Source organism: Panthera leo, chromosome B2 (genome assembly GCF_018350215.1).
Source record: "Panthera leo isolate Ple1 chromosome B2, P.leo_Ple1_pat1.1, whole genome shotgun sequence".
Lineage (NCBI taxonomy): Eukaryota > Metazoa > Chordata > Mammalia > Carnivora > Felidae > Panthera > Panthera leo.
Genome location: NC_056683.1, coordinates 23,165,628 through 23,185,871, shown reverse-complemented (window position 1 = coordinate 23,185,871; position 20,244 = coordinate 23,165,628). Strand labels below are relative to the sequence as shown.

General features: G+C 40.9%; 2 protein-coding genes across 35 annotated transcripts in view; one reads left to right on the top strand and one right to left on the bottom strand.

Annotated features, from left to right (window-relative positions):
• Positions 1-16,589, bottom strand: part of LYRM4 (LYR motif containing 4) — a 169,066-nt gene extending 152,477 nt beyond the window's left edge. For 5 of the 10 annotated variants that reach the window (XR_006202474.1, XR_006202473.1, XR_006202475.1 and 2 more), the window contains exons 1-2: positions 16,287-16,588; positions 16,022-16,100 (exon numbers count right to left, since the gene is read on the bottom strand). Coding sequence is in view for 2 of the 10 variants with exons in the window: in XM_042938018.1 (XP_042793952.1) it covers positions 16,022-16,100; positions 16,287-16,491 (284 nt within the window). In the remaining 8 variants the exon portion in view is untranslated. Of the gene's footprint in view, positions 1-16,021 lie in introns of all 10 variants that reach the window. The other 5 variants (XR_006202470.1, XR_006202471.1, XR_006202472.1 and 2 more) reach the window with 3 other exon arrangements.
• A 271-nt stretch (positions 16,590-16,860) lies between these two features.
• FARS2 (phenylalanyl-tRNA synthetase 2, mitochondrial) overlaps positions 16,861-20,244 on the top strand; it is a 538,971-nt gene continuing 535,587 nt past the window's right edge. For 8 of the 25 annotated variants that reach the window (XR_006202466.1, XM_042937991.1, XM_042938002.1 and 5 more), the window contains exon 1: positions 16,866-17,012. The gene's annotated coding sequence lies outside the window, so the exon portion shown is untranslated. Of the gene's footprint in view, positions 17,039-20,244 lie in introns of all 25 variants that reach the window. The other 17 variants (XR_006202467.1, XR_006202469.1, XR_006202468.1 and 14 more) reach the window with 12 other exon arrangements.

Genomic DNA, 20,244 nt, shown 5'->3' with positions numbered 1-20,244 from the left:
AAATGAGATAATCCAAGGAAGAGACTAACATGCATCTGGCCCACAAGAAATGTTAAAGTAAAAAAAAGCTATTTTTATGATTGTAGTTGTAAAATAGAATAACAATGCCTATTTCACAGTGATTCTATGTTGAACAAGAATATGCATATTAAAATATGTAATCTCAGGCATGTGATCAATCAATGTTAATTCACTTTGGAGCCCCCCTTTTTTTCTCTTTCCCCCTAAACACTGGGGGATCTGTGTGAATATGGAACAGATATCCCTGAGGCAGTAAACAGCCTCAGTGGCAAGGACTGATTTTATTAATAGTATTTTAATCAGAATTTGAATAAAATCAATTCTCCCAATGCTACTGACCCCTGGAATGCAACTAAGCCTCAGCAGAGTGCAGACTTTGGTACAACAGACATGTGTGAGACTATTCTCTCTCTTGGATGTAGTTATCAAAGGGCTGGAAGGCTTCTGTTACAATACCATCTAACCAGAATGAAAACTCTGTGAATGCAGGATTCTGAGTTTTATTCTCTGCTGTATCTCCGGCTCCCAGCAGAACTGCTGGTGTATACTGGAAATTCAATAAATACTTGCTCACTGAATGAACATGGCTCATGAGGATATGTCATATGCCAATGTCTTTGCCAAAAAGTTACTGTCCACAAGGATCAAGGAGGCATGGGAGGCCTGGAGGCAGCTATGGTCTTGGTGGTGGACACGTGACATACTCTAAAATAACGATACATAGCACTGGCCTGACTCAGGAATACTGAGCATCCTAACAGAGCCCTTCATCCATAGCAAGGTCATAAAAGAAGATTATTCAATGTAAGTAAGACAAACTCAAACACTCTTAACCATATTACCACCACCTTAATTTGAATTTTTTTTTTTAATGTTTATTTATTTTTGAGACAGAGAGAGACAGAGCATGAACCGGGGAGGGGCAGAGAGAGAGGGAGACACAGAATCTGAAGCGGGCTCCAGGCTCTGAGCTGTCAGCACAGAGCCCGACGCGGGGCTCAAACTCACAGACCGTGAGATCATGACCTGAGCCGAAGTCGGATGCTTAATCGACTGAGCCACCCAGGCGCCCCACCACCACCTTAATTTGAAAGTGTTTCACAGATTAGAAGGCTCCACATGTAAATTCTCATTTAATAATTTGCTGGCCTGCTTGTGTTTTTTATAAGAATCTTCATTATAGGCAAAGCTGTGGAAGGGGAGGTTAAAAAACAAACAAACATGAATATAGCAAGATTTCCATTCTTCAAGGACTCAAAATATAGTAGGAACCAGCAAATCCTTCAAGGGCAAATTCTGTTAACTTCATCTGTCTGCTCCACCCACACTTGAATCAGGTTTTCTGCCTCCACCCCAAGCTTTCTTTTATTCACACTGCTCTATCACGAGTCAGAGACTCAGGACTCCAGAGATATTATGACCCTGGGTGCACAGAATGCTGGTGTTTAACCCTGCTGTCCCTAGCTCCCATTCTCTTGCACAGTGAAAGACTTAGAGAATAGAAATGAACGAGATTCTCTTTTCTCAGGTTCCAGTATTCTGAACACATTTGTTTTCAGGTTGGCAAATAACAAATATAAAGGAATTGTAAAATGAAAACAGGCTGTGTTGAAAGGTAATAACTTTTTGCTCCATCCTTAAAGAAGAAAAAAATGGAAGATACACTAAAAATAAACACTGGATTTCCTCTTACTCCCTAGGGTTAGAATGATGCCAGGGAAATAATCTTCTGTGATAATAATTATATGCCTGAAATATATGAAGTTTTCCAACTGACTGTGGATTAAAATTAATTATGGTGGAAATAATATTATCTCCAGTAGAAGACTATCTAGGTTAGAAGTAGAGGTTATGAAACTAGAAGTAGTTTTTTGCATTTTGGTTATTTTTAATTAATTAAAACAAAGAGGCTTATTTTTCTCTTATTATCTTATACTGGCTCTTCTGACCTTTAAAAATTCTTCCCAGGGAAACAGATGAAGGCATCTTAAGAAAACACGTCCACAATCACTACCAGTGACAGATTATTTCTGACATGGTCTTTTCTTCCTCTCATACCAATTTTTGTTCATCACCTGAGATGTCTCAATATTTTGGATACTTTTTCCTTGTGTTTTTATGTTTTTAGAAAGAAAAGGAAGTGGCTTTTAAGAAAATATACGTCCAACACATCTTGCTTCCTGAATTGAGTCTACTTCTTAACTTTGCTACTGACATGAAATCACTATAATAGAGCCCCTTCCCCCCTCTCTGTTCGTCCTTTAGGGGACAGACCAAGTCTGAAGGTCCCAGGGCACGGAGAGATGCAAGAGCAGGAGGGTCGGGAAAGGAGAAGAAAGAATCCTGTCTGACTCAGCTCATGAGTTCAGGCAGAAGGTAGAAAGAAATGGTACCAAACCCAAGATCCTCACCCTGTGGTGAGAAGCACTTCTGTCCTAGCTTGGGATAGAAGTTGGGACCTGCTCTCTGTATGTTCACCCAGCTTGAGGTTTTGAGAGGCCTCAGCAGTGGTGGCCACGTGGATGTGGATAGGCAGGCCGGCAGTGGTAGCACACACACGCGAGCATTCAAAACCCAAACGTAGACAGCGAGGCTGTGCTGCCAGCGGGCTGGGGTGGGGAGGCTGACAAGGCCGTCCTCTGCAGTTGTCACACCGCCTGGTGGTCTTCCCCAGGCTTGGTGAGGCGGCTTGGAAAACAACTGTCCTAGTACTGTGTGATTACTTATTAATAGCTGGCTTGCCTACACATACCTTACGGTGATCCCAAAGAAAAAGAAATCAAGCTTCCTTCATTTGCAGGAAGACCTTTTTAAATATAATAGGTGAATCTCTGGGAAAAGAAAAAGGATATATACATAAATCTGGTTGGAGAAAACCAAGTCTTCTCTTAAAATTCTCTGAGATTTCTCTGTATTTAGATATGTCATGAAGTTAGGAAGGAAAAGAAAATTATGTGGCTGTCTGGGCCCTAAACATGGCCACCCTGATAGTTAATCAAAATCTTTTCACTTACACTTGTTAGTAAGCAGTTACCCATACACACAGCACTCACTCCCACATTTCTCTTGCTTTTATAGTATGTTACCACTGAGGAAGCAAAGTTGATTCAGAGTCTCTATGTCCTGGAATGACAGTTTAGTAAAAAAAGGGACAAGAGTGATAAGGGAATTAACATGGAAGGATTTTGCACAAGCTGTCTGGAAGACAAGGGAGGAGCCATCATAAATATGACCCAACATTTGCCACATACTGATGCACTGGTCCATGCACTGGTGCCACATACTGATGCACCATGCACTGGTGCCTGGCTTGGATGCTGCAGTAATAGTGGTGAGATGCACACAGTCCTTGAGCAATGGTGCTTAATGGAAAGAAGAAACTGGTTTTGAGATGTATTGAGAAATAGAATTAGCTGTTCCTCGTGGTTGGTTGAATATGTTGGATTAGAGAGAATGACTTGAGTTTCAGTTAGCAGAATGTAATCGTAAGGAGAAAGACCATTCCAGATGAAGCCTCACATTTCAGGGGCACTGCCTCCTTGGTACAAGGACATTTTCTATAGGTGCCTTTGTGTGCAGTGGTATAGCTTCAGGAGAGTTTCTGGACATTTCAGGCACGCTTTGAAAGCACCTCTTTGGCCCTACATGCTAACTTTTCTTTCTCCGATTAATGTGTCTTTAATATATTAATTTACTTAATTTGCCAGTTATTGTTCATCGATGTTCCATTAGTTCATTGTATCTGTTCTCAGAGTAATTATTCTTTTTAATAGATGCCTCATTAGATGTCATTAATGCATCTATTACCCTATATTCTTTTGTTTCTAGGGTAATTTTTGGGTGGATTTAGATATCCCCCGGGATTTCCTTCCTTTAGAGTTTCAAATTCAGGGATAAAGCATTAAGTTGCCACTAAACGCTGTGCTTATTATTTCATGTCTCCACAAGTTTAGAGGGCCACCATAACTAAAATCTGTTCATCCTGGGTTCGAGAAGGAAAGAAACAGAGCACTGAACTTGAATACATTGCGAGTGCTCAATACACGTGTTAAATGAGTAAGAGACAATGGGATCAGGTTAGAGGATCAAAGGTTTGTTCTGGCTCCAGTCTGGCTACAAGGAACTACTTTCTCAATTAATTTAGCATTTTGCTTAGTAAAGGGCAATGGTGATTCTAGATAAGAGATACCTCTGCCTACAGAAACAATTTGTGGTTAAAACAACATCACTGTTAGGGATCAGATGCTGGGGAGCGATAATCATATAGGGAAGATAATTTGTATTTATTCTCAAACTGTGGATATGCAAAAAGAAATGGCATGAGGGCATTAAATGAATAATTATGGTTTAAAACAATATACATTTTTAAAGATTTATTTATTTATTTATTTTGAGAGAGAGAGAGAGAGAGAGAGAGAGACAGACAGACAGATGTAGGAGGAACAGAGAGAGGGAGAGAGAATCCCAAGCAGGCTCTAAGCTATCAGTGCAGAGCCTGATGCAGGGCTAGAACTCACAAACCATGAGATCATGACCTGAGCTAAAATCAAGAGTTGGTTGCTTAACTGACTGAGCCACCCAGGAGCCTTGGTATAGAATATTTATAATTGTAATGAATTGATTACATAAATCACTTCAAACTAGGTGAAAGGGGGATGTCTAAGTCCTTCCATTAAGCACCATTGCTCAGTTTGGCCTTCAACATCATCTGACTAAAGTAAACTAATGCCATTACCTCCTCACTGGCATCTGTGTATTGTCTCCTTTATGTTTAGGGTGATCCAGCTAAAGGTGTACCTGGAGTCTGGTTGAAATACCTAAGGGCTTTCTGCTGTCTAGTAACATACCCCAGCAGGCTGGCATGCAGGGTTCTGTCATCTGTGGTCCCACCTCTATGATCTGTCTATTCTTACCCTCGCCTACTGTCATCAGTGGCACCAGACTGCTGGCAGTTTCTCACACCTGGCACCATTTACATTCTTTTTGTTTTTTGTCTTTCCCACACATGTCCCCTCTGCTTCTGCTTCCCCTTCACCAGCAAATCCCTACTGAATCCTCACAGCTCAGACCAACTACCATTGCTTTCTAAACCTCACTCCCCTTTCTGGACAGGCTTCGTTGCACCGTCTGTCTGCTCCCACGATGTGCTGCTCAGTTCTCTATCAGCACACTGCCACCACAGTGTTGTAAAATCCTCAGTGAGTGCATTACTGTATGCACTGAACCGTGAAGCTCCTCTCAGGCAAAGATCATGTTCTGTTTATCTCTGTACCGCCAGCAGGGGCAAAAGGTCTGGCACATGGCAGGTATCCAAAGAATGTTAGCTGAATGAAGGCTCAAACCATCATACCAAAACTATGTATTACCGAATGGGACTCCACAGTTTAACTGAAATGGTTACATGACTGTTGGCTACTACAAATCCCAAAGATTTGGCAGTTGGATAGTCGGTATAAAAGATCACTATGTAGTAGCTAATTAACTTGTATCTGCTGAAACACAGAAGTGATTTTTGGAGTACCTGCTGTATGCCAAACATTCTGCTAGAAAGTTTTGCAATGTCAGCATTCTCAATTTACAGACACTGTACTGGGGAGTAAATAACAATCACAGAGCTAGTAGCTAGTTGACTTCAAATGTGAATACAAGTTTGCTTCTTTTTTTTTTTTTAAAGTAATCTCCATATGCAACATGGGGCTCAAACTCATTCATGACCCCAAGAGCAAGTGTGGTATGCTCTACCAACTAAGCCAGCCGAGGTATCCCTGAAATAAGTTTCTTGATTCAAAGGCCAGGAATCTTTCTTTCTTATATATATATATTTTTAAGTTTTATTTCTTTATTTTGAGAGAGATAGAGACAGCAGACAGAGTGAGTGGGGGAGGGTCAGAAAGAGAGGGAGAGAGAGAATCCTAAGCAGGCTCTACACTGCCTGCGCAGAGTCCAATATGGGGCTTGAACTCATGAAACTTTGAGATCATGACTTGAGCTGCAGCCAAGAGTCAGACGCTTAACCGATTGAGCTACCCAGGCGCCCTGCCCAGGAATCTTTCTAAGTCAAGACTGCCTTGCTCATGATTCTCATTCATAATAGTGAAAACAACATTTAAAGCAAATTAGCTCAGGAATGATAACATTAGGGAAAGAAATAAGGGGTAAAAGAAAACAAAGGAGAAGACCTAGCATCAAGTCACTGCAACTTTTGTTTCTCTTTTGTCATGAAAGACATTTCTATGAGCTATTTTTTTTTTTGTTTAAATCTCAAAGTATTCTGAGTGAAAAAAAACTACTATACTTTCAAAGACAATTCCAATAATAAGTGGTGATGAAGCCACATAGATAATCAAGATTTCACAGTGATATACATTAATTGTAACTTTGGAAATTCTAAATCTGATTCTCAAAATTGGAGGGGAGAGATCAACTGACAGAACCCTACTGAAGGCATGCTTATTGCTAATATAAACAAAAGCCAGGAGGACCCATCTTACTTTAGCTGATTCTTGCTAAATCCAGAAATTCAGTTTGATCCATGTAACTGATCTAGTTGTATTACTTAATTTGGTTTCTGAAGGATTTTCCTAAATTGGCTAGGACCCAGTTAATTGAAAACATAAATGCTAAGACATATATAAAAATCTATGATCTGATGAAATGGGATTCAGTGTCAGCAAAGGGGTCATAGAAGACAAGAAACAGGAGATGAAGTACCTTTCACCCAAGGCAAAGTAGTCATAAGGTTACTGATGCAAGTCATTAAGAGGCAGGCAATTTTCTATGGTGCTCATTACAGCAGTTTTCAAACAAAATGTTTTTAAGTACACTTGCATTAAAAAAAAGTATACCCTAGTACAACACAATAATTTAAAGATACTTTATGGAAGTCCTATTGACTTATAATTGTATTTGTGTTCTAACTTTACTTTCTTATATATTCTCTACCTTTATTTTCTCTTTGCCCTGCTTTTCTCATTTATTATTTTTTAATTATAACAATTATTTCATTTTATTGTGTTTTATTATATGTATTCTTCCAAGTTTTAAAAATGCTTTAGGGGCTAAGAGGAAGTATAAATAGAATAAGTGCAATTTGGAAATTCTTATAAACTGCACTCAGTAAGTCAACAATGACACATAGATCTAATAATTTTTTAACACTTCTCTCTACTGTTAAGGGTAAACAATAATACATTATCTCCCTCCCCCATTCAGGCAGGTGAATATCTTAAATATTTTCTTCTCTGAGTTATCTATACAATTTTTACTTATTTTTCAAAATCATGATGACTCAACATGGCAGAACTTAGCAACCATGAAAGAAAAAAAAAATTAAAAAAAAATGTTTTTTAACGTTGATTTACTTTTGAGACAGAGAGAGACAGAGCATGAATCGGGGAGGGGCAGAGAGAGAGAGGGAGGCACAGAATCCAAAGCAGGTTCCAGGCTCTGAGCTGGCAGCACAGAGCCCAACGCAGGGCTCGAACTTGGGGAGACACAAGAGAGAGGGAAACACAGAATCCAAAGCAGGTTCCAGGCTCTGAGCTGGCAGCACAGAGCCCAACGCGGGGCTTCAGATCATGACCTGAGCTGAAGTCGGACGCTTAACTGACTGAGCCACCCACGCTCCCCGAAAAAAAAATTTTTGTGGGGGATTTCAAGCGTATTCAACAATAATGAATAATCCTTCTTTGAAGAGTCTAAGAAGCTGTTATTCTTTAGCACAAATGAACTGTCTCTAGTTGTTGAGTTGTTGTGGAACTTTATAGAGAGAGAAGGGATCAGGTAAGAACACTTCTAATAAAGTGCTATGAGCTGACTTAGGAGTTCAAATTTAAGACTAAATTTGGGAAGAACTTAGAAAATTTAATAGTTGTCTTTTTCTTTTTTATTGCTCTCCTCCTCTGTAACTTTCATAGCCTGTAATATAATTCACAGAGAGGTATGATTTGTTCAACATTTCTGAGCAAAACTCTCATCTGGCTGTTTATTACAGAATTCTGTGGTTATACATGCATTTCAAGACACAAGAGGCAAAACTTTTTACGGAGGGATGGGGGGAATCCTAACAATCTTGCTAAAAATAGCAAAAAGCAAAATGCAACACTTAATGCTCGCCAACCTGAGGGCTGTCCCAGGTGGCATGAATGCATGGCTCTAAACTGAGTGAGGGAAGAAGAGGTGCAAAAGAACAAGAGTTCCTGGGTAATTTCCCACACATCAGAAACTTCTGGTTAAAGGCAGGTTTTACTTTGAGAGCAAAGTAAAGAATGTTTCAGTGGGGAGGCTAAAATTATCTTTATAAAAATGAAAAACATATTTAAGGATTTAAAGTTTCTACATGAGAACAGATGTACGAAGCTACAGCTGAAGTCAACGGTAGGGCCAGAGAACTGACACAATCACTATAGCGTTATTTTCACAGTATCTGTATGATATAGGAGTCTGGCAAAACATCCATCTGTGTGACAAGTGTCTCATTCAAAGCCACTACGTTTAGCAAATCTCCTGTGTTTGGTCACTGTTTCAATTTGCATTTGTTTCTTCTGTTGAGTTTCTTGAGCTGTCCTATGTGTACATTTCTTAGGCCCAACCATACTATGATCTTATAACTGCAGGGCCACCCTGTGTTTCTATTCTATCTAGCCCGAGGCTCTAGTGCAATAACATATATACTATGAAAGGCCAGGAACTGTTAGAAACAAACTGATTTGTCCAAAGACTATTTGGCAGTAAGGTCTTTAGTAGAGCTGTCCTATCTTAGAAAGGTGTGTTAGAAAGAAAGGTGTTTTAGAAAGGTGCTTAGTGTTAACACTATTCACGTCAGTTAGTATTATTCACCTTACATTCTTGATCAATCAGTAGCACATGGGGCAGAAAAGGTTGTTAATGTGAAAAGATCTGCAACAATGAGTATAGAAACCTGTGAAGTAAACCCTCTACTTGGTTCCTGCTGTGTCCAGAAGCTCCAGGTTCCATGTCCTCAGTTTCTAGTTCAAAGAGAACAGATTACTAAATAGGAATCATTATTTAGTCCATTTGTTAAGACTGCAATCAGGGACTTCAATAATGTTGCCTTCAATTGTGTAGCAGGTAGTACTGGAGACCTGACATTTATCAACAGTTAGCAGTTTATCAGTCACGAAACTAAAGAGTCTATTTAGCTACTTCAGCTGTAAAAGAAACCATGAAAATAAATACCTTTGGATTGATGTTTCTAAAACCTCTGAAGGTCAAGTCAAGGATGCATGGGGTTGTAGGAATTTTCCACAGAAAAGCGTGGAGTCAATAGAAATAGCAGTGCACTGGGGGCTGGGAAGCTTTTTAGCTCCTATTCTGTCAGTTACCAGCTGTGAGACCTTAGTCAAGCCGTTTATCCTTTCTGTCTTTACTTTTCTTTTAGACCCATTTTATCACTTGCTGGCTATTTTACTGAGCACTTAAAGTCATCTATGATGGAACTCCAGTCCAATGCTTCAGCCAGTTACCTACCTCTGGTTCTGATGTGCCCTTGTGTTTTACTTCCCCAGTACCTCATCGTCTGTGCCTGGTGTGCTCCTCCACCCATGTCTACATGCCCCCAGCTATGGAAGACACCAAGTGTTGGCTGGCCCAGCAGTCATTCCCAACTCTTTTCTCTTGCTGCCTTCCACTGCAGAGCCTGAAATAGCTACATCCCCATTTTCCAGCCTCATGCTCAGCAAGCGATAAAACTGTAACAGAGTCCTGGTCAGTGCTGTAACCAGAAGTTCACTAGAAAGGTTGCAGGCAAGTTTACCCTTTCCTTGTGAAAAGAAAACTTACTCTTTCCTGTTTGGGATATCCTTCTTTCTTTTTCTTGCCTTGCATAAAGATATGATATTTGGAACCTTGACAGCCATTTACAACCATCAGGCATATGCATGAGAGGAAAATGAACACTTAGACATCTTATCATCTAGCGGCTAAATCAGTTCAAAGAGGTACATACCTCCAGATCTTCTCTATGTGAGAATAAACCCTTTACTTGAGTACTGTGTAAAGGTTTTCTATTACTTATAGTCAATAGCATTCTTAATGATATCTATTTTTAAGGTGGTGTTTATGAGGTCAGGCTTTCCTCCTTTGTACTTTACTGATAAACTCCTGATGATACTATGAAAATTAGTGGAGGGAAATCTTATTTAAAATGCAGGTGAGAAGTCCCGTAGGGGGACTGCTCACCCAAGAACTTTTGGTCTAGTTCACTTTGCTACTCCAGCAGAAGGAAGGAAGGTTTTCTCCTTGCCCAGCAACAGCCCTGCCAAGGAGAAACTGCCACGACTCAGCCAATAAGAAGCCATCGCCACCCTCCAACAGTCTTTTGTTCCAAGCAGCCCCTACCAACCTCTTCCTTTTTCTCTGTAATGTTCCTCTCCTGAGTTCTCCAGACTGGCTGGCCTATAGTTTGCCACAGCTTGCAAGTCCTGAATCACAATTCCTCCGCTATTCCCAAAGGAACTCATTATGCTGGTAAAATAAAGGGCTCTTTTGTTTTTTAAGGTCAACAGTACTTACCATTTTCGTACCATTAATGGGAGGCTAATTTTGATTTGCAGCTCCTACCACAGTGCTTAGTGTTACAGGAACTATATAATACTCAAAAATTTACCAAAAAAGAAGTTCTGACACTCAGTTTGGTAAGCACATGGGCATTATTTTTGCTTTGTCTCACATTTTAAAATATTTTTTTAATATTTAAAAAATTTTTGAGAGAGAGAGAGAGAGAGAGAGAAAAAAGCGTGAGTGGGGGAGGGGCAAAGAGAGGGAGATAGAGGATCCAAAGCAGGCTCCACTCTGTGAGCACAGAGCCCGGATGTGGGGCTTGAACTCACAAACTGTGAGATCATGACCTGAGCTGAAATCTAGGGTCGGACGTGTGACCAACTGAGCCACCCAGGTGCCCCACATTTTACAATATTTTTAATGTGTAATAGGAGAATGGCTGATAAAAATTACCTCTGAATACAATTTCCTCTTGCTTTTCAACAAATATTCGTAAGTATATACTAGGCAGTTATTGTGTTAAGCACTAGAAATACAGACATAAGATAGGAACGGAATACAGGCATTCAAAGAACAAATGGTTGAGACAAGTACACCTACAACTACAACAGTATTTGATATGTATCACAATAAATCTGACAACACAGTGCTTCCTCAACATCCACTTACTTTCCAGTTTATCCAGACACTGGCAATCAGGCATGGCATGAATCATGTGAACTTCCCAACCTTCCCACATGGTCACTTCTGTCACCCTAACTGATGAGAAAGTGTTCCCCCTCCAGTCCCAGGACCAACCATGCTGTCAGATACTCTGCCTCTCACCTTTTGTGCGGCCCCGCTCTCGAAGTTAGCCAAACTCCCATATCAGGTTAACCAGACTTCCTGTGGTGGCGGGTTGGTTTACACTCACTGTGGCTGTTTACTTCCTTCTTATTCACTTCTCAAGCCCCATAATCTGGGTTCTGCCTTAGCCACTGGCACTGCTCTGGTAAAGGTCCCTAGAGATCTCCATACTGCCCAAAACAGGGACCACATTTCCATCTTTATTTATTAGACCTTGCTAAAGCAAGTGACCCTGACCACAACCACTTTCCCCAAACATGGGACTATCTTGACTTCTGTGACACTACTCTCTCTGCTTGTTCTCTTCTCCCTTTTAGACATTAGAGTACTTATCCAAGTGTGGCTCAGGGGCCACTGGGGGTCTCTGAGACCTTTCAGCAGCTTCATCAGGAAAAGTATTTTCACAATATCAAGGAGATATTTGCTTGTTTCTTCCTCACTCTCTTATGAGTGTATGGTGAAATTTCCCAGAGGCTAAATGACATGCGATAGATAGAGCAAGAGGCCGAAGGCAGAAACAAATAGAAGAATGTACTCTTCTTTTATTAAGACGAACGTTAAAGAGATTTGCAAAACTGTTGAATAATGTCACTCTTGCCATTAATTTTTAATTTCGAAGAAAAAGTTATTTTTCAAAAAAATGTTATTTATGTTTGTGTGTAAGGGGCTTATTATTTCATTTAAAGATAGGTGTTTTAAAATGTTTTAGTTTTAATTTTTAATACGATTTTGATAACTATGCTGCACACAAAAAAGCTCTTGGGGTCCTCAGTTATACATAAGAATGTAAAAGGATCCTGAGACCATTAAATTTGAGGATCATATCCTTAGACTATGTCTTCTTGGTCTCCTTAAGTGGCTCTTCTTGGTCCTTAAGTGGCTCTTCATTGTCTAATTCCTTAAATTTTGATGTTCTCTAGAGCAGCATCCTTAGCCCACTAATTTTCTCACCATATACCAAGATTTCTCAGTCTTAGCATGTTTGACATTTTGGAACAGATAATTTGTTTTTAAAGTTTATTTATTTATTTTTGAGAGAGAGAGAATCCCAAGCAGGCTCCATGCTATCAGCCCAGAGCCTGATGTGGGGCTTGATCTCACAAACCCTGAGATCGTGACCTAGCTAAGACCAACTGGACACTCAACTGACTGAGTCACCCAGGTGGCCCCAGGTAATTCTTTATTATGGGGGGCTTTCTTGTGTTTAGCAGCATCCCTGGCCTCTAGCTATTAGATGCTAGCAGCATCCTCCCACCCAAGCTGTGACAACAAAAATATATCCAGACATTGTCAAATAAAATTGCCCCTGGTTGAGAGCTACTGCCCTAAATACTCTTCCTGGAAATTTCACCTAATACCAAGATTTTAATTCCTCTTAAGATAATAATTCCACTTAGTGGGTACTTACTCTGTGCCAGGCATAATTGTAAGCACTTCACATGTATTAACTCATTTAAACCTCTATCACTGTATGAGAGATAAATCATTATCTCTGTGTTATAGATTAAGAAACTGCAAAACAGAGACGTGAAATGACTTCCCCAGGGTCACACAGCAAATAAGTGATGATAGTAACTCTGGCCCTGTTTGCTCCCCTGAGCTGTAGATGCTTGTGCATAACTGCCTTTGCTGCACATCAGATGACATTTACTCAAGATGTCCTAAGATGTATTTAGGAGTCTTCTTGTCATAAGACCAGCTATTTCTGTAAGTCAGTTAATGGCAGAACTTTACACTTAATATTTCTGTGCCTCCTTTTAACTAGTAGCCTGGTTGTGATTCTAGACTCTGCTTGGATTCTCTTCCTTCTTCCTGAATCCAATCATTCATAGCGTTTTAACAATTTTATCCTATATTAAAATGCCTTTTTTTTCTCTATCATCCACTATTCCTGCCTTCATTAAGACCCTAATCTCTCCTCAGCACTGCTGTAATGAACTTCCATTTGGTGTCCTTGTATCTAGCTCTCAAAATTATCTTCTACACTAACTGCCAGTGATCTCCCTAAAACGTAAATCTGGCCATGTCTCTCTCTGGTTTAAAATGCTTTATTGGTTGCCCGTTAGCTAAGAATAAAGTCCATGTCCAAGGCATGGTGCCTAGGTCCTTCAATATGTATGTGGCCCTTTCTACCCTTAGTCTCATCCTCTGTGACCTCATGAATCACACTTAACTCTTCAGAAATTAAACAGTCTTCTGCTGTTTGTTGTTATCTGAACATACTATGCTGCTTTATGCCTTTGATCCAATATATTCTTGATTCTATCCCCTGTGCATGCCCATCACAGCACTTAACACAGTTTGCAAAAATGGTTTCTATAACTGTGTCCCACAAAGGTCTGTTAAAAAAGCCACTGATGGGCCTTGCTGAGCCCAAAGCTCTCATCTTTCTATATCTAGGTTTTGGTATGGCAGAGGCAAAGTTTTTGGAAGCACTGAAGTAAAATGACACTTAGGAAAAGGACCTGTTTAGATGGAGGTGGGGTTGTGGATGAGGGAAATTAGGAAAACCTCTGTCCTGAGAAGGTCATGATTGAGCTGAATCTCAAAAGAGGATGAACTCAAGACAAGACTGTTTAAAGAATGTTTAAAGACAATAGAAAGAACTTTACAAGGGGGAAGGGGATGTCTTTGAAATTCACAAGACATAGCCTTAATATACAAGAAGAACATTATTTTGTAAAAAGTACATTTATTATCTTAGACATACTGGTAGGAATCTCAGGTTCTAGGTCCATGATTTCAAGAAAGTGTAAAATGATTACCAGATCCCTACAGTTAATACATTTACATGTATTTAATAAATTTGGTTCAAAAGCATTACTCAAAGTATAATTTGAGCAACTACTTTCTAAATGTCTATTACTTTACAGTGGCTCATACAGAAACTCATTTCCAATTTTCTGCCTATGAGCTTTGAATGATTTTCCTGCAGTTTACTCCTGTTGACTTGGCATTTATTCACTGGATAAAACTTTGCCTCAAGTGTACATTTCACCACCTGGCTTATAAATCATTTCCGAATGGATTTTTAGAAATGTAAGAGTCCTTAGAGATTACCTAGTCCAACAGGCTAATTTTACAAACAAGAAAATTGAAATACTAAGGTTGAGCGACTTGTTGAAGGTTATATATTCTCTGAGGGCTCGTACTTGACTTTTCCACAATGTGCTTTCTCATCTACCCTATCCCTGCTGCTGTCTCTTCAGTGTGTGACCTGTGTGCCTATTCCTAATTCTTGCTTATGCTCAGTAAACTTAAATGACAAAATATCTTCTTCCAGAATGTAATGTAAATAACTGGTTACCATTTATTCACTTGCATATTTTGTGGGTTTCTTCAATAGACTTGGTGAAGTCTTGGTGCTAAGTACTAGGTTAATTGTTAAAAATTCTACCAGTATTCCTGATATTTATAAACCTTACCTTCCAAAGGCAAAGTCATTAAGTAAAACCACGGTCTCTCACGAAATGTTTCTTTCAGCCATTTGACTGGGTAAATTTGGTCTCACTGATATGGTCCAGATGTTCTCAAATTTATAGGATGAATACCTTTACCATGCAGGTATCTAAAAATTAGCCACTGCTTGAGAGGTTTAGTGTTCCATAACCTACATTGTACTGGGTCTACTTATAGGGCCTCACAGCTCATATACTCACTGGGAGGGTGGCGCCTATCTAACCAGATCTTTCCAAGGGTAGGCTCTCTCCTAGGACACTTGGCCTGGCCAATCACCCAAAGTCAGATCTCGCCTAAATATGGCTCATACTCAGACAGGATCAGGTAGTTGGTAGGAAACACCAAATCTGAAAGGACGCAGAGACAGAATCCATAACAGTACCGATGGGTCAGAAGTTATAAGGAAGCAAAAAAGGAAGCAGAGGCTGGGAGGTAGACCAAAAAAATATATGAAGAGTATAAGGAACTCAAGAGCATATATGAGGAAGGGGCAGGCACGGAGAAAGTCGTGCAACACACTGAGGGATGTAAGTTTAGACTCTCATCCTTCTGCTACTAAGATTTTTAAGGCTGTATCCCCATCTTATGAGACCAAGGGAAACGTTTCAGCTCCTGGAAGATTGTGAGACTTTCGTTCCTTTACCGCTACTTGAATTTCCTTTACAAACCCTGCCCTCGCCCTACCCCCTACGCAAAGCCAGTGCCCTAAGTAGAAGTGATTTGATTCTGATTCTTGCAACCAAGAAAGCTAGTTAAGACACGCAGGCTATTATTAAAGAAGTGGCTAGAGCGAGTCTTCAGCTTGCGGACATGTGCTACTGACTGCTTACTTCCACTATCAACTCTTCCAATCCCGAAGCTCTACACATGCGACAAACGGGTCCTAGCTTGAACCCTTGCAGTTTCCACGTCCACAGAAACACACTAGTAACCACACTCCCAGAGAACCACAGTATTCGATTTGGGGGAAAACTTCACAAGATTTGAACCTATTCTTTAATACAATAAAGGGCAAGCCCCCTGCTCTTCCCTGAAGGTTTCAGAGAGCTACGCTGGTCGACAGGGGCAAGGTTTTCGGCGGCGGAGCCTTTGCATCCCCATTCCAAAGCCTCCGGCGCGGGACAGGAGCTCCCCGCACCCCGGACCTCCCGGCCCTCGCCGCCCACTGTGTCACCTGTAATTGTAGGCGCTGAAATGCTTGCTTTCTCTCAGCATCGCCCGGTACAGATCTAACACTTGTGCGCGGCTGGAGGCTGCCATTTTGAAAGAAAAAAAAAAAAAAAAAAAAAGGGTCCTTTTTGAGGAGGTCCCGAGTTTAACCTAACCCACAAAACTTCAGTCTGTGCAAAACCTCGAGTGAAATGAAATAAAAGAAAATGCAGTGGGGCTCGGTCTCGCTAGCGGGCCGCACCTCAACCTAGGAGAACACCGACCCGCACCTCGGGGCGCTGGGCGTCGCGCGCCGCTGGGGAGGCGGGCGCAGGCGGGCTTCGGGCAGCTTAAGGGGGAGGTGCCGACAGGGAGGCGTTGCCGTTCTCTGCCCGCGCCTGGGAGGAGGCGTGCAGCAGCTGAGGGGGAAGGAGGGGGACGGCCACAGGGGAAGGTCTGAGCCTGGGGAGGGACGCAGGGCGGAGGCTCTAGCATTGAGTGCGCGTTGCCCGTCAAGGAGCGCCTTCGAGAACTGCCTAGGTCGTGGCGGGTACATTTAGTCTCATATTGCAGCTCCCAGTGCTATCTCTGCAAGGCCCAAGGCCTCGTTGCCACGGTTACCAGGAGCGCGGTGGGTCGACGCCCCGCCTTCGGCCGCAGATGACCCGCCCCTTGCGCTGGGGCCGCCCTCCGCGCTGCCTGAGAGGCCGAGCGGGCTTTCCAGGTTGCCTTTACTTTACGGCTCTCTGTCTGTGGACCTCCTGTACAGGGAACTTTCTGAGCATAGGGATGGGTTGTAGGGGGGCGCTGAGGCCACAGGTGAGGGACTCCCTGGTTCTTAGGCTCTGCTCAGGACGACCGGCTAAGGGCCTTGATAGCAAGGCCCCCTTTCTTGTCAAAATGGCAGCGCCCAGCATGCTGGGGAGGTGTCTCTAAGGTGGGGAGGGGGTGCGGCGGGTAAGAGACCTCCCAGGAGAGTAAGCAGCGTACAGCACTTCAGATTTTGAAACACCCAGGTTTGTGTCTCCTGGGCGAGCGGTGGGTGAGTGTTTGCCTCGCTGCAGCGTGATGTGCGACAGGGGCGGTCGGTGGTGGCGGGGAGAGTTATTGGCCGTGGAATTTCCCCCCCTTTCCGGGTGTTCTTTGAGCTTTCGAGGTTTTGCTTTTAAGAGTCCCGCGGACTTTTGTCATCTAATGTGTACGAAAGATGGGGTGGCGTGAGTGGTTAATTGGGAAAACTTAAAGGATTTAAGAACTCTCTTGGGATAATTTCAGACCCAAAACTAGAAGCTGAGCAAGTTTTCTCACGAAGTTCTTCATGGCTAAGTTTTCTCTCTTGGTCTTTCCCTGAAGACATCAGCACTTCAGAATCACTTTGTTACCCTGGTGGATAAATTTAGTTGTTCTGGTTCTTGAACGTAGGACCGGGCGTAGAGAAGCCTGAGCTAGTTCTAGTTAAAACTAGGTGTGTTTGTAAAGCACCTGTCTTATTTTGGGAGTGTTTCTGTCTATATAGACAACGTTAGAAGAGTCACAGTTTTCTTGCTCACATCACGGGTAGGAGTAACTTTAGACGTAAAAAACAAGTTTCCCTCAACATCCATCTTAATTCACCCACTGAGTTGTGGTTGTATTTCATCTCTTTAAGTTTATCTGGTTTTAAAATGACACTTGCTTTATATCAAAACCTCGTATTTTCAGAAACTGTAAGAGATGGAAACACTTTTCTGATCTCGATGCACTTTAGTGTACTTGCAGCCTGGTGTCCTTGCACCCAGATATTCTTGTTAATATTACTTGTTATAATGCAATGGCATTTTAAAAAAAGGCATGGAAGAGAACATACTTCTATTAAAATCGTTTTCAGTTTCCTGTTTGATTTTTTTTTAAAGGTGTCCCACATCTGTGACTATCAAAATAAGGTTTTTTACAGAGTAGTCAAGCTTCTGTCACTCTTGCAGGTTGATCAGGTCATTGGGCAAGTCTTGCCTCAGAATTACTGAAAGGGATTTTAATATTTTGAGTTTATCCTTGGCATTACTGAAAGGATTCAAGACCAAGGTAATTGATTATTACAGAGTAAGATCTAGAGCCATTTTCTCATAATATGGTACATGAGTGCTAATGACATAAAATGGGGCACCTGGGAAAACTACAACGTTCCTGCAAGTTAAAAATAGAGAAAGCTATCAAGGTAAAAGAAAAAAAAAAAAACCAGAAAAGTTATTTTGGCTTGTTTAAAAATATTGGGAATTGTAGTGTTGCCTGGCTGGTTCAATCAGTGGATCATGTGGCTCTTGATCTCGGGGTTGTGAGTTGGAGGAAGGCCAGTGTAAAGTGTAGAGATTACTTAAATGAATGAACTTTAAAAAATAGTTGGGATTGCATTATATTTTGCTTCCATCTATAAAATAAGGTTGGAATAATTATTACTGTATACAGTTGTTTATGTCTAATTATCAGATGATTTAATCATTTATACAATTAATGTAGGTCAAGGACTTTAACTTTGTCGTAATCAAAGAAAGCTTTCCAAATAAATATTTAAAGTTTAGTTTGGGTAGCTAGTCATCTGTTAGTACAAAGAATAGTTGAGGTTAGGTCGGTGATAGCTTCCCAGTAGATTCCAAGCCAAGTCCTCACAAAAATATTTTTATTGTATTTGAAATAATTTACCAGCATCTTGGATATTGTTGTCTTGAACAACTAATAAAAAAAATTGCATTCCAAAGCTAAATCTCTATTTTTGTACATCTTTATTGCAGAAATGACTATTTTGAATAGTAGTTCTGTTTGAGGTTGAAAGGAATTAGGCCAGTACGTGAGGATTACTTACTCATATGTTCTTTAATATGCATTCTATTCTGGGCTGAGTATTCTCTTAGGTAATGACTATTAGCTAGTGGTACCCATCTACTACCACTTAAGCCTCAAAATGTAAAAATTTACAGTTCTTTAACTACCGATGTAAAATGATGTATGGGACATCTGGGTGGCTCAATCTGTTAAGCATCCGACTTCAGCTCAGGTCACAGTCTCAGGGTTTGTGAGTTTGAGCCCTGCTTCGGACTCTGTGTGGACAGCTCTGAGCCTGGAGCCTAGTTTGGATTCTGTTTCTCTCTGCCCTCTCCTGCTTATGATATGTCTCTCTTTCTCTCTCAAAAATAAATAAACATGAAAAAAAAAGTTTTAAGGATGTATTACTTCATATTAAAATTAGGATTGCTGGATTGCTAATGAACGCTTAATCCTTTTTGAAGAGAAATTTCTCTAAACATAGTAACGTAACAGCAATTTATTGTCTTAAGCTTAAATACTAAGTTATTAATTTATTTATGAGGGGGTGAGGGGGAGAGAGAGAGGGGGACAAAGGATCTAAAGTGGGCTCTGCAGTGACAACAGAGAGCGCGATGCAGGGCTTGAACTCACAAACTGTGAGATCATGACCTGAGCCGAAGGCAGGTGCTTAACAGACTGAGCCACCCAGGTTCCCCAGGCTTAAAATGATGTGCAAAGAAAATCTTATATAAATGAGTGACTTGTGATACTATGATTTAGAAATTATTCCACTCCAAACATGGATCTAAGTCTTTATTATATGTAATTTTCACTTTTTTTTTTTATTGATCCTTCATTGTAATAGAATGTGAAGCTGGAAGAGACCTTGGATATCAACTCCTTTTTACAGATGAACAAACTGAAGGCCTTTTTGATTTCATTTATTCAATATTGATTGAATGCTTCTTAAGTGCCATACATTATCTAAGATGATGGAGTTACCGTGAACAGAGCCTTTTTGTCCTCCCAGAACTGGACAGGGAACTAGAGAAGCAAAGTATTAATTTGTTTTGTCAGGTGCTATGTTACCAAGTGTCTGGAGAGTACAGAAGAGGGCCATTCAACTAGGATTTTGACCTAAGGGGAGGCTTTCCATCATAGAAGGTGTTTCCCCAATTAGTAACCCAGATGAAGAATGTGGTAAGACGTTGTAGTGCATATTCAAAGAATTGGAGCATGAGGGAGCATGACCCATTCAGGGAACTCTGGGAGATGGATGGGAAGGACCATCTGTGAAACCAGACGTGATTAGTCCTGTGCCTGCTTTGTTTTAATGATGTTTCTTCTGTTTTGGGGATAAGTTATTTCTTATACATTGGCTAGTTCACATAAGTAGACTTTAACATCTGTTGAAATATAGGTTAGTTTTTTAGGTGTTGTTAGGTTTTTGTTTTAAACCATACTTTTGAA